The following is a 15,005-nucleotide window of genomic DNA, read 5'->3' on the forward strand; positions in this document are numbered from 1 at the left end:
CCCTGCTGAGCAGCGAGCCCATGGGGCTCGATCCCAGGCCCCCAGGATCATGACCTGAGCAGAAGGCAGATGGCCAACCAACTGAGCCACCCAGGTGCCCTACGGTAATTATTTTTTACTAGCAGTAATTATTTAAATAACAGATACAGTACACATTAAAATCATAACACTGATGGGCCTTCGTTCCCAAAACCAAACCACATGAAACCTTTCCCCAATATTCGAAACAAAATTTACAGCTATTGTGCATATAACCAATTTTCTTGAATTTAAAAGTATCCAAATGCTTTGGTGCCAACAAGGATATGGGGAAATAAATCCTCTCCTTCACTGGACCTGCGAGTTTAAACTCCTGTAATCTTTCTAGAGGGCAATCTGATATGGATATTTTAAGTTTCCATTCATTTTGACCAAGTTAATCCAGTTACAGGAAGGTATCCTAAGAATTTAATTACAGATATAAGGATCTATAAGAATGTGCACTGTGGATTATTTATAATAGCAAAAACTGGAAACAAATGTCTGTTAATAGTGGAATGGCTCAATAATGAAAACTGATACATCCACAGAAGGGATACTTTGTATCACTAAAATGTAGCTCCAACAGTAGCTCTTGACAAGTTACCTGCCTATATGGAAGTTGTTCTTATCAGTTAAATGGGGACAATGATGTATCCCTTTTAGGATCATATGAAGTAATGTCTGGAAAGCTCTGCAAGAAATGGTAACTTTTATACTGATACGGGAAGATGTGTAAGATTTATCACTGAATAAGGAAGCTTACAGAACAATGTAGATAACTATATCCTGCTTCTGTACAATATTATATGTATATTTTTATAGATACATTTTAAAAATCAGGAATATAAACCAATGTGTTAACAGTGATTTGCAATATGCATTTTAGTGGACACAGAGCCCTTCCGATCCTATGTACTTCTATACTTCTAACTTTTAGAATTAGCACAGGATGCTTTTGTACTTCTCTTTAAAGATGCTTCCAAAAAAATCTGAAGCTTATTCAAAGTTAATGCACATGACATTTACAGGTTTACTAATGAACAGACATAAAACAGCACACATCCTCCTAAAGTCTGTAAAACTAAATACAGCTTTGAGAAGAGGACCAGGCGCCCCACCAGTCCACTCCGTGTCCCCAGCAGCATGACTCAAGCACTCCGCTGCATCTTTTGAGGTGGAGAAGCACAAAGAATTCTGCAGACAAACGCAGGCTTACTAATGAATAAAAAACTTTACACCCTATGTTAGAACTACTCATTTTTAGGGGCGCCTGGGTGGCTCAGTCGTTAAGCGTCTGCCTTCGGCTCAGGGCGTGATCCCGGAGTTCTGGGATCGAGCCCCACATCAGGCTTCTCCGCTGGGAGCCTGCTTCTTCCTCTCCCACTCCCCCTGCTTGTGTTCCCTCTCTCGCTGGCTGTCTCTATCTCTGTCAAATAAATAAATAAAATCTTAAAAAAAAAAAAAAGAACTACTCATTTTTAATATTTGTGATCTTTGATTTCTAGGCACAGACATGAAGTTTTTCCCTCTATAATGTGAATTCTGTCCCAGGGAAGCCAGTTTTGCTGAGAACATACTGAAAAATTAACTTACAAGGATAGGATACTTGCAACAAGATGAGTGGACTTAATGAAGTTCTTGGCTCACCTTGTATTTACCAGTATCTGGAGAGTCCGACTGGGTTGTGAAAGAAATCTCTGATTCTGAATGCAAGGAAAAACCATCAGATGTTTTCATCAATTTATCAAAATTATTTTCATCAGGCACTTCTGGATTAATAAAGAATAACGCGGGTTCATCTGTTTTAAAAAAAAGTATTTTAAATCAGCATACAATATGTACATTATACATATAACATATTTTGGAAATAGTTTTTAGTAGCATTAAGGCTGATGTGAAAAAAAATAGTGTCTCTTTCCGTATTTACTTTACCCAAAATTTCTTGAGTCTTATTAAATAAACAGTATCCGCAGACTCGGCCTGCTTCTCTAACAGTGTGGAAGTAATAGTTTCTAAAGTAATGGTTCCTGCAGGCAAACAGCACAACAGAAGCCACTAACAACCAATCTTTCTCCAGCCCATGGACTGAGGAGCCTGCTGCATTAACCTCTAAGGCAAAGCTTTCTGCAGATGGCCACAGGGACAAAGATTTTTTTTCTACCCTCACACAGCCACCTCCAAACCAAAGCCCATGAGAATAATGTGCTGCATATAGAACAGCTCAGGAAAGAAGGAAATGGGCTGGTATGTTCACTTGCCTGGTGTTATGTCATAGAACTTGACAATGAATGACCAGTCATCACTTTAGATTACAAATCCCAGAGCACTGGGCCACCTGGGTGGCTCAGTCAGTTAAGTGTCTGACTCTTGATTTATCTCCGGTCATGATCTCAGGATTATGAAACTGAGCTCCGTGTCCATCCTGGGTGTGGAACCTGCTTAAGATTCTCTCTTTCTCTTGGGGTGCCTGGGTGGCACAGTGGTTAAGCGTCTGCCTTCGGCTCAGGGCGTGATCCCGGCGTTATGGGATCGAGCCCCACATCAGGCTCCTCCGCTATGAGCCTGCTTCCTCCTCTCCCACTCCCCCTGCTTGTGTTCCCTCTCTCGCTGGCTGTCTCTGTCTCTGTCGAATAAATAAATAAAATCTTAAAAAAAAAAAAAAAAAGATTCTCTCTTTCTCCTTCTGCCCCTCCCCGCTCCTCTCTCCCCCATCTAAAAAAAAAAAAAAAATCACAGAGCTTTTGCCTAGTTTTCAACTGCAAGGGAACAAATTCAAAATACAAAAATATTCTGAAAAGATGATGAAACTTAATTGATAGAACCATAAATACATCTCTGATCCTAGGTATGTTGTTAACATTTTACACTTACATGTACTTTGGATCTAGACACCTATTTGAGCTAAATGCTCAGATAAAAATAAAGATCCTGTTTTCATGCAAATATTCTTAGTAAAAATAAAAGAGAAAAAAGAAAACTGAAACCAAAGCTGAACCTGATTTTCAACCATTAAACCAGTATGAAATTAAAACACACACACACACACACACACACACACACGTAACCTAAATAAACCGAGATTCCTACGTGTGTCTACATATTATAAACACCAGTGAAATAGGTATGAGATTTCAAAAGACAACTACATGAGCACATTAGTTTTAAAGAAAATGCTCATGCCCACAGGTCTATAAATTTACTTGCAGTGGCCTGGGAAACGGCCGCAGAAGATGCACCTTAGCCAAACCAAAGTAAAATTATTGCTTTAAATCTATCTGAATGAGACATTTTTCCATAAAAGAACTTTTTATTTTTTAATCTTTTTTAAAAAGATTTTATTTATTTGACAGTGAGATAGAGAGAGAACACAAGCAGGCAGAGTGGCAGGCAGAGGGAGAGGGAGAAGCAGGCCCTCTGCTGAGCAGGGAGCCCAACACGGGGCATGATCCCCGGGATCATAACCTGAGCTGAAGGCAGACGCTTAACTGACTGAGCCACCCAGGCGCCCCTCCATAAAAGAACTTTTTAGAGAAAAAATTTCCAGGGCTTCTCAAAGCATATCGCCATCCAATACTTACAGTTTGTAATATGAATGCAGAAAATAGATGGATTAGTCTGGTCGACAAGTTTAAATATCCTTTGAGGTGGATTTGCTGTAAAATTCAATGAGTAGATGGCTGCTTTTTGACTACAAAACTGACTATCTCCCCTGAAAATTAAAAAATACAAAATTTTAAGGCATAGGCGCACAATCTTAGCTAGATTATTTTAAAACTGTCAGATGCCTGTACCGTACTACGTTAACAACGGCATGGAAGATACTTACGAAAGCGTGATGTTAGAACCCAATCCATTTTTACTTAGTTTATTCAGTGTTAAAGTGTTTGGCATTTGAAACTCTTTCCTCTAACAGGGAAAATATTAAGACAAGTAGAATAACCTTTAAGGAAACCTTGTCAAGTATGGAATACAGATCAGGGTATAATTTTGATGTAAATGAACCCTGTAAACTCTGACACAATCATAGAGAATTTTGCAGAACTTCAGATTGTTTGTAAGTACCCAAAATGGATCCAAAATTCTTTGTCTTTAGAATAAAGCGGTCTTCAAAGGTCTGTGAAAATCAGAAAATGTGAAGTCATCTGGAAGTTTGGGGGCTTAGAAGTTAGGGTACACTTAAGACTTCAACCACTCCCAGACTTGACAAACTCTAATCAATCGGATACAGATATGGTGCGGAGACAGAGATGTAACAAAACAGGGGCCATAATCTACCTGCTGCTTTAAAGCCTTTTCTCAATACGCACTGCCCCCCAATATTTCCCATGTCATCAATATGTTTGCAATATTATACGAAATGGCTTCATTGTATACCAACTTACTAAGATACCCCAATTTTTTTTTTTTGCCAGTTCTCTGCTGTTGGTTTGGACTATTTCTAGTTTTCCCCAATTACATATAATGCTATAACATCATCCTTGCACATATATATTTATGAAGGTCTCCAGCTATTTTCTTGGGCTATGTTCCCTGAAGCGGAATTGCGGGGTCAAAAGGTAGGTGTGTTGTTCAAGGCTTCTGAGACATACTGCCACATCTCCCTCCAGAAAGGACAATGCATGTTCACCAATACTACAGTAAGAGCGCCTAGGTCCCTGTACTCGTGCCAAGAATAGACACTATCCAGTTTCCACCCTTTGCCAATTTCATAGGGAAAAATCTGTTATATCGTTTTAATTTGAATTTTCTCATTTACTAGGGAGCGTAAACATTTTTCCATATGGTTATTGCTCATTGGTATTTCTTCTTCAGTAAGGCGCTTCTTCATATCTATTGACCATTTTTTATTAAATTGTTTGTCTTCTCAAAAAAAAAATAGAATGTCTTCTCGTTGGTTTGTGAGAATCATATCTTTAAGAATCTCCTTTGAGTATCTTGTGTTGTAAATATTTTTTCCGTTTTGCTACCTTTCAATTTTACAGTGTTTTTTGTCATACAGAATCATTTTGACACATTATCCATCCCCTATCTGACTGGAATTACACTTATAAATTAGGTTTTTATAAGTTAGTCTACATGTTTACATGATTCTTCCTATCCCACTACATAAACTACTTCTTCATTTATTCAAATGTTCTGTCTCTCACAATATTTCAGGTTTTCTTCACATAAATTCTGAGTACTTAAGTTTTTTTCTTTTTAACGATTTTATTTATTTATTTGTCAGAGAGAGAGAGCACAAACAGGGGGAGCAGCAGGCAGAGGGAGAAGCAGGCTCCCCACTGAGCAAGGAGCCTGATGCGGGACTCGATCCCAGGACCCTGGGATCACGACCTGATCTGAAGGCAGGCGCTTAACTAACTAAGCGACCCAGGCATCCCTTAAGTTTTTTCTTATGTGACATTTCTATTAGGTTTTATGAATAGGATCCATTTCCATTATATTTTTTGATGGTTACTGCTGAAGTATAAGGAAGCTATCAATTTATTTTATAAGGCCACTTTTCCAAAAGCGCTATATAGTTCTAATGGTATATCAGTCATTACTGTGGGCATAAGGAATATTTTTGAAAAAATATAAATAGTATTTATGAGAAAACATCTAGCACTGAAAAATTTACGAGGCCTACTGGGTCTTAAAGGATGATCAGGGGTCAGACAGAGAAAGAATGGCTAATCCAAGTGCTAGAATGGCAATGGCCAAGGATGGGTAATGTACTGGTGAGGTCTAGAAAACTCTGCGTACCAAAGTTAGGCTGCATGGAGGATTCAAGATGGGGGTTAGTAGGAAATAGGATCTGAAAGAGTTTGGCGATGGATGTGAATCCAGACTAAGGAGTCTGTAGGTAGTGAGAGCTTCTGAAAGCTTTTTGGCAAGTGAGCGACAAGACGAGGCGTGAGCTTATACAGAGGGGGGAGGAACGGACAGACACAAGGGCTAGCATGAAGGAACGCAGCAGAATGGGACTCCTTACTCTTCCCTTCCAGTCTGTCCACTCTCAAATCCCGCACAGCGGATCAGCATCAGTTCTACATACTTCTCTAGTCGTGACCTTCAGCGTGGGGAGGAGGGGACCTACTCATCTGTATCCGCAGCAGCTTCTTACTCAGTTCCCTGCCACCAGCCTTAGCCCTTGGGACCCATCATCCATGTTGCCAGAGAACTGCTTAAGATGGGAATCTAATCCCCTCACTCCCTGGTGCCCTGCAGAATTCAGGACAAAATCCAAACCCCTCAGCATACAAATAAGGTCCCTCAAGATCGGACCCCTGTCACTGCGGCACACTCTTCTCAGCCCCTTCCTCCAGCCACACTGAGCTACCAGCAGTTAAGGCAACAGCCATACTCCTTCACCTCCAAGACTCCGCCATCCGGCTCCCTCGACCTAGAATGCCTTCCACTGATTCCATGCTGGCCAATGTCCACCTGTCCTTCAGAACCCAGCTCAGGTCGTCTTTTCTAGAAAGCCTTCCCTAGTCCAACTGCATAGGTTAGATTGCTACTCCTCTGAGTTGTCCCAGCGCCTGGGGCAGAACTGCCACCCCCTCCTCTATCTCCCTTACTCAGTGAGCTCCTTGAGGGCAGGGCCGCATCCAGCTCACCTTACATCCCTGGCGCTCATGAAAAGTAAGGTGTGGTGTGAAAAAGGGCTAGATGTGAGAAGGCAGAGGGGAGGCGGGATGTCAGGGTAGCCTCCAGGTTCTGGCCTAGGTCTGCCTGAGAGAACAATGGTAGAGAAGTCAAGAGAATACTAGAGGGTTGGTTAGGGGTGGAGGGAAGAAATTCATTCATTGATTCAACTCACTTCTAATGAGGACCAACTATGTGGCAGGAGTTGTGCTAGGCACTAGTGGCATAAGGGATATTATTCTTGCTCTCATAAAGTTTACATCTAGTGAGGAAAACACATTAATCCAATAATCTTAATCATGAATTTATAAATCATTAGATGATAGGATTAGCTGTTGACAGTTTAGCAGATGTGAACAAACCTTTGTTGAATTAGAACCTACATAATGAGAATAAGCAATTGGTATTACCAATTTTGATTTCATTATTTCTACACTTCTTATTTAGGAGAAAGTCATAAGCAAAACTAACTCAAAAAAATTCTGAAGTCCTTACCGGAGGGCACTACGGATTCAGCTCTAACTTCTATACCAGGGGTCCACAAACCACACCTAATTTTGTCAATGAAAATTTACTGAAACGTAGTCATGCCCATTTACTTACATGGCTGCTTTTGCTCATCAGCAGTAGAGGTGAGGAAGTTGCAACAGAGACCACTGGCCTCTGAGCTTAAATATTTACCATATGGCCTTTTACAGAAAAACTTGCTAACCACACTCTTTTTTTTTTTTTTTAAAGATTTTATTTATTTATTTGACACAGAGAGAGACAGCCAGCGAGAGAGGGAACACAAGCAGGGGGAGCGGGAGAGGAAGAAGCAGGCTTCCAGCAGAGGAGCCTGATATGGGGCTCGATCCCAGGACCCCGGGATCACGCCCTGAGCAGAAGGCAGATGCTTAACGACTGGGCCACCCATGCGCCCCTGCTGACCACATTCTAAATAGTCTACATCTAAAATTCAGTATTGAGTAATAAAAGAAAAAATGACATTCTAAATTATGATCTCGAATAGAGCCAAAATCTCACTCTCAGGCTTTTGATACTTATTAAGACAGAAAAGCAGAATGATTTCTAATGACGACTGAACCATGCTGAAGTCTAGATACCCAGAAAAATAATCTGACTACAACATATCATTCTCCAAACATTTTTACAATATTACAAGCAGATTCAATTTCCCATTGGTCAGTAATATAGTTTCTCATGAGGGGCACCTGGGTGGCTCAGTCAGTTAAGTGTCTGACCCTTGATTTCAGCTCAGCTCATGATCTCATGGGTCGTGAGATGGAGCCCCACGGCTGGCATGGAGTCCGCTTGAGATTCTCTCTTCCTCTGCCCTCCCCACCCCCTTGTGCTGTGTGTGCACTCTCTCTCAAATTAATTAAAATCTTAAAAAAAGAAAAAAAAGGAAAGATAGTTTCTCGTGGGAAAAACACACTGTATTTCTAAAAAGCATTCAATCTATCAAGTATCAATTGCTACAATTTGCTACAAGACTGAATTTAAGTTAGCTATCTCTGAATAATAATTGATCTCATCCCGAATAAATCAACCTCTTTTAAGTGCTGTATTTTTCAAAGACCTTTGAAGTCTGAACTAGGAGAAACAAATCATTCACAAGAGATTGTTTCTTTACCTTGTAATCGACTGGGAATATCATTTTCCATTGTTCTCCTATACAATGTGAACTGTGAGAATTCCTGGTAGAGTTATATATCAGAACAGTATAAACAAAGCTTTCCTGTCTAATTTTTTGTTACAAGTACTATGTCCACAACAAAAGCTCTAAAATCCAACTGCACTTTCCACCCTAGACTATATACATGAGACTATTTCACTTATACAAAAATATGCACATTATCTGTTTACGAATGAGAGTAAAATGTAATTCAACCTCTGAATACAAAGATTTCCTTATACTCTTAACAAAGTACACTCTCTCTTGTCTTTTGCCTGCACTATCATCCGGTGGGATGCAAATAAGGGAGAGATACTCTTCTACATATTGGTTTGGACAGCATGGCTTCTGAATGATGCAAAATTCAGAAACCCAGGTTTGGGTTTTTCAGCCTGGAAGATTTTTCACTTTCTGTACCTAGATTTTATAATCTTGGTCCAATTTCACCAAAACTGCACGTGTCACAACTTACATGACAACTGGAACTGAGCAGGCAGAAAAGACACTGAAATCCATGGAGCTGCAATCAGGATCACAACAGCAGTTGACGTCACACTGTGCTGGAGTCAGGTCACAGACACACAGAGCAGCAACTACAGAAACAAAAGAGGCAGGATGCAGAACTTCACCAACAGCAGGGTGTGACTGCCCCCTGCACTGCAAAGTACCAAAAGTCCATTTCATACAAAAGGTCCATTCTATTTTTCCTATTGCACTTTTGGGGTGATCTGTGAAGTGAAAATTAGTCAGTTTGAATACTTCTCAACCAAAGGTTTCCCCAAAGTAGCTAATCATCTGACTCACTTGGAAAGTTCTGTTTGTGCTCTACCTACAAAGACTCTGATTTGGTAAGCTATGAAACCCAGGCATTTGTGTTTTTCAAAAATTATCCAGGTGATGCTGATAATTAAAACAGGTTTAACAACCAGCAAGCTAAACCACTTCTCTGCCCATTAGAACCACCAGTTGGTAAGCTAGATGTCTGACTCTCAAAAACTTCCCAGGTGATGCTGATAATCGGAGAACCAGACTGCTGAATCACTTGCCGGACCATAAGCAGCACTGGTGTAAAGTACAGGTTCCCAAACCCCTCCTCTGGAGATTCTGACTCAGAGGGAGAGCCCAATGATGGCCACCAGGAATCAGGGTTCTCAAACTTGTTTCTCTCTTCAGATGTCACCTGTGGCTTTGAAGCTGAGCCCATATTCACAAACTATTGACCAAGAATCAAACTGGCTCAGGTGCTTCATACTTGGGGTTCTAGAAATATCTTTGGCAATTTTTAAGATTTTATTTATTTGAGAGAGAGCACAAGTGAGGTGAGGGGCAGAGGGAGAAGCAGATTCCCGCTGAGCAGGGAGCCTTGATCTTGGGACTCCGGGACCATGACCTGAGCCGAAGGGAGACGCTTAACTGACTGAGCCACCCAGGTGCCCCTATCTTTGGTAATTTACACAATAAAGCATGAGGGGAATAGAAATCCCCCCACTTTGCAACATTTAATTTTTCTTTTAGAGAGCGAGCACGTGAGGAGGGACAGGGAGGAAGGGGCCGAGGGCGAGAAAGAATCTTAAGCAGACTCCACGCCCAGCAAGGAGTCTCCTGGTGGGGCTCGATCTTACAACCCTGAGATCATGACCTGAGCCCAAACCAAGAGTTGGAAGGTTAACATACTGAACCACCCAGGTACCCCAACAACATTTGATTTTTAACAATAACGACTCTCTGGACTTTTAATTACGTATTTTATTCTGTCAAACAGAGGAGGCAGAAGATGGCAGAGCCCAAGAATGATAAACACTGAATTCATGGTAGTAATTATTGCTGGGCAGGGGAGAATAAGATCACACTTGTCTTGCCTATAATGTTTCCTTTTTCAAAAAAAATCTCATGCAAAACAAACAAGGATCTCAAGCAAATGGTGGTAGAGTCCCTACAACATTCTGATTTGCATGTATGAACTAGTTCACAACAAAAATGAGCTCTAGAAAAATACAGCTCAAAAAAGGTAAAACAACATACTCTGGAAAGAAGTGTATGAATAAGAGGAAGATTTCGCCAATAAATACACAATCCTTTCTTAATCTGAGACACAGAAGTCTTCCTCCGTAAGCTTACATACTTCCCTCTAGCCAAGAACTCTTCCATGTGCTTAGTAAAATGAAAATGCAACTCGTGCATGTTAATATTTTTTTAAGATTTTATTTATTTATTTGACAGAAAGAGACAGCCAGCGAGAGAGGGAACACAAGCAGGGGAAGCGGGAGAGGAAGAAGCAGGCTCTCAGCAGAGGAGCCTGACGTAAGGCTCGATCCCAAGACCCTGGGATCATGCCCTGAGCCGAAGGCAGACGCTTAACGACTGAGCCACCCAGGCGCCCCTCGTGCATGTTAATATTAAAAAATAAGTGTTCAGACTCCCTGCCTTATGTGTTTAAAATTACAAACTTGATTTTTTTTCAGAACTCAAAATCCTTGTCAGTAGCTATAAGACTAGTAAGGACAAAGCAATAGTGTTTAATAACTCCGCTGGGGGGTGGGGGAAGGTCTCCATCCAGGATGTGAGTGTACTTAATCAGCCAACGAGTATCTGCTGAGCACTCCCACGGTCCGAGTAGCTCTCAGCTGCTCTTCTACACCTCTTAACATCGACATGCCTGGCTCTAAAGCAAGACACTAAGGAACGGAACTCAGATCAAGATGAAAGTTACCACTTTCGTCTTCTACCTGTAACTCATCCTGAACATGGTGTCCAGTCTCCACTCAGAGTCAGCCCCTGCTCCAACACTTGCCATGGGTGTGACCTCAAATCAGACAAGTAATTCACCTACCTGAAAAACGGGGATAACCCACATCATAGGGGATTAAATGAGATACATCACTCACAAAAATCTTAGCACAGGGCCTGCTACACAGTAAGCAGGGAATAAATGCCAGCTGTCATCTATTATCATTAAAGTGTGCCCTTCAAGCAGATGAAGTGCAAACTCATCCCCCCATGCTGGAAAAACAGCCCTAAACACATGCCCTAATAATGATAGTTCAAGAATAGCTTCATTTAGGGGAGAAATCACATAAACAGATGGAATACTTAGATGGACAAAAGACAACAATCTGGATATTGAATACTATGCTGTAGCCTGTCCCCATTTATCACTTATTTACCTCCCCTACTAATTCATTAAATCAACAGTTTCAATATAAAAGCTTTATACTAAAATAGAAAATGTATTTCTCTGTACTTTTCCTTACTCGTTTATACTTTTATTTATACGTTTATACTGATTCCTTACTAATTTATAAAGGAGGCCCTTTGGAGAAATGATGATTCAGGAACTGAAGTCCTGCAGTACAAGATAGCACCCAAGGATGAGTTTTCTATTTACTAATACTGAGCCTTACTCAAGATCTTTTTCTCTTACGAAGGGGGGGGGGGGGGGGATACTGCATATATATTGGGGTTACAGTCAGAGGACTTAAAGAGGTGTTTTTTTTTTTTTTGAGATCACAAACCCCTTTCAGAAACTGCTCACTGCTAAGAACCCTCACCAAGAAAAATGCATATTCAGAAATATGCATTCACAAAGCATCTCAGGGTCACATCCCCTTAAATCCATATCAAATCAGATTATAAAATATTCAATAATGTTTAAGTCCAGAATTAGACCACTTTCTGAGAAATATGTTAATTATCCCTAATGATGAATCCTAAGAAGTGGGTATAACCTTTCACCCCGTAGCTTCCCACCTCCAACTCAACACGGGAGGAATTCTGGGGTTTCATAATTCAAGTCAACAGACAAGGGCCTAGTCATATTTAGTAAACTGGACTTCTGGCGTTTCTTTTTGATAAATGAAAAGTTCAACACATCCTATGCCTTCAGTTTCCACAACTGCCCAGCAACTTTGGATTTACGAAATGTCATCGCTGGCTGCAAAAGAGCAACGACTCGTTCATTATTACATTCAGCGTGAGTATTGTCCAGGACCACTGCAAGTACTTTCAAAGATTTTATACTGTCCCACTTACGCTCCCTGAGCCTGGGTTTTCTCTTCTGTCGGAGAGGGACAGTAAGGTCTGCCCTTCGGGCTGCTGAGACAATTAACGCCTATGAAATACTCAGCAATGCCTGCACACAGGAAGTGTTCAATAAACCTTTGCTATCATGATGACAGCCTCACCCGGGCTACCCGCTCCAGGCTGGATCACTCTGGATCCCCAGGAACTGCCACTTGGTACCCACCGTCCGTGACCGGGGTGGGCCTGGGGCCAGAGGTGGGCACGGGGGCCTTGGGGGTTCCATGGGGCCTAGGAGACAAGGCGGGTCGGAGAGTCGTCCGGACTGCCTCCGTAGAGTTGAGGCCCTCGGTCGTCACAGGCGGAGTGGCCCTAGTCTGGGCGCTCACGGAGGCCCAGCAATCCAGGAGCATAAGCAGGAGCGGCGGGAGGCCCTCCGGCCCCATGGCCGCGCGGAACCCCACGCGCCGGCTGCGGGACCGCGCGTTACCTGGCAACCCCGGCGGCTCCGCGCGGGGCATTACGGGAAGGGTCCCGCGAGGCCGCACGAGACCGCGGGGGCGGAGGGCGGGGCCTGGGCAAGGCGGGCCACGGTGTGTGGAGGCGGGACGAGGGACGCGGATTTAGGGCTGTGTGAGGCTAGCGGGAGCAAGGAGCTTGTGAATCCCGGCGGTGGTTTCCAAGCGGATTGCGGTGCTTGTTTAAAAAAATGCGTATTTCCAAGTTCTGTCCCGAGATTCAGACTCAGTAGGTCTAGGGCAGTGTCCAGGAATCAGTATTTTTAACAAATGTCTTGACGTAACCAGGGAGGGAACGGAAATTTGGGATCCTATCTCCTAAAGCTACTAAACATCGAAGGAGCACAGAGACCACTTCATCGTCCTTGAACTTTTTGTGTCACACGCCCTGTCAACACTAGCTTTGTCTTTTTTGTTTTAGATGGCCGGATCTAAGGAGGTGGGCCAGATAATTTATATTCACCCCGCTGTAATAAGGGGGACAAATGAACACTTCACTTTTTTACAAACAAAAAAATTTGACAAAAATTAAATAGGAAGATGTGTAAGTTTTAAATGAAAAACAAAAAAACAATAAAAACAAATCTGTATATAACTCTACCAAATGACATGGAGATCACAAGACTTACTTAGGAAAGCCCCTCCAACCTAAACTGGCTTATTTATAAAGATACCCAAGCCCAGTGATGTGGGCTATATCGTTAACACTTAATTTCCCTACAATTCAGAAGTAAATGTCAAATTAAAATGTCATGGTATTTACTCAAGAAACACATTTACCAATCAGGAAAAAATTCCAGAACAGTACATATACCTAGTTTATTAAATTAATATAGCAAAGCTAAATCATCAAAGTGGCACCTTGAGCACCTTTCTCGACATACCAGAGAAAGTGTAGAAAAATATAATTAGATCAAAGGTGTACTACAGATATTTTCCTTCTTTCTTTCTTTCTTTCTTTCTTTCTTTCTTTCTCTTTTTTCTACAAAGGATTGCTTTAACATCTGACTGAAATTCTGGACCATTTTTAACAACTGATGTAATGCTTCCCTTTAAAAAAAACGAAACTGTGTTTTCCAAACCTTTATTTCATAACTTCGAAATCCAGGACTTGTTTTTTTAAACCTTCTCTTAACTTCCAGGTACTACTTTCTTTTCTATTCCTTAATATCTGTGAATCACTTTGTCTTGTTTTCTGTTTTGAAATTTTAGGCTGCTGGGTTAAACTTGGATGAAGAGTCCTTTGGCTATAACATTTTCATTTAATGGTTTGGGAAATCATCTCACCACCCCTTTTTGTCCAATCTCAAATACTTGGTACGTTGCCCAAAGGTAACTTTATGACATCGTGCAAAGTTGAAATGAGGGCTACATCAACTCAGATCCATTTTGCAAATCTTGGGAACATTGAAACTTCATTTCAGAGGTGACCCATTTCTGCCAGGCTTTTTTCATCCTTCCCCTTCCTTCTCCCCTGCCCCTGGCAGGTTCCCTCATTAGGATGGAAGGACACAATGAAGGCCAAGATCAATTTCTGTATTTTATCCAAAACTGCATCATTTGGGTTGTGCATAAACGTTTGTGATTTAAAATGTCCATCTGTTTCTCTAGGATTATTGGCGTTCTCGGTTCCTTATAGTCTGTGCCAACATTGGGAGGAATCAAGACAATTCAGCTTTTTGGAATTCTGCATTTGGAAGCTGCCTTATATGAGGAGCCTGAAAAGCCAAAGACAGGCGTGGCTAGGTGGAAAAACACTGTGTCTCGGTCTTTGGCGTAGTTTGGGGTGAACTGGTTTCTAACCTAAAATTAGGTATCCGGTTTTTCCTATCTTTATTCAACTTAGCCAAATATCTTACAGATAGGGAGGCAGAACCATCAAGTTTTATAAAGGAATTGCTTAGCACTACAAGGAGATCAAGGCTGTGTGAGGACAAAGGAGTGACCCTACTACTTTGAAGTGAGCAGTCTCGTTGATTTCTAAATCAACACCCAGAAGAAAATAACCCTCAACTTCTCTCCTCCTCCCATTCTTCACATGCCCAGTCAACCACCAGGCATTATTCTTGTTCTGAAACATTATGGGGACTGGACTATTCGAGCAGACTTCACATCCTTGGAAATTCCCAATTTTATAAGTA

General features: G+C 41.5%; 1 protein-coding gene across 2 annotated transcripts in view; it reads right to left on the reverse strand.

Moving 5' to 3' along the window:
• TCTN1 (tectonic family member 1) overlaps nt 1-12,867 on the reverse strand; it is a 27,751-nt gene extending 14,884 nt beyond the window's left edge. For both annotated transcript variants that reach the window (XM_057305713.1, XM_057305714.1), the window contains exons 1-4: nt 12,573-12,867; nt 8,802-8,922; nt 3,600-3,730; nt 1,669-1,820 (exon numbers count right to left, since the gene is read on the reverse strand). In XM_057305713.1, coding sequence (XP_057161696.1) covers nt 1,669-1,820; nt 3,600-3,730; nt 8,802-8,922; nt 12,573-12,867 — 699 coding nt within the window. The remainder of the gene's footprint in view (nt 1-1,668; nt 1,821-3,599; nt 3,731-8,801; nt 8,923-12,572) is intronic.
• Nucleotides 12,868-15,005: the final 2,138 nt, after the last annotated feature.

The sequence above is a fragment of the Ursus arctos genome, unplaced genomic scaffold (assembly GCF_023065955.2).
Source record: "Ursus arctos isolate Adak ecotype North America unplaced genomic scaffold, UrsArc2.0 scaffold_34, whole genome shotgun sequence".
Lineage (NCBI taxonomy): Eukaryota > Metazoa > Chordata > Mammalia > Carnivora > Ursidae > Ursus > Ursus arctos.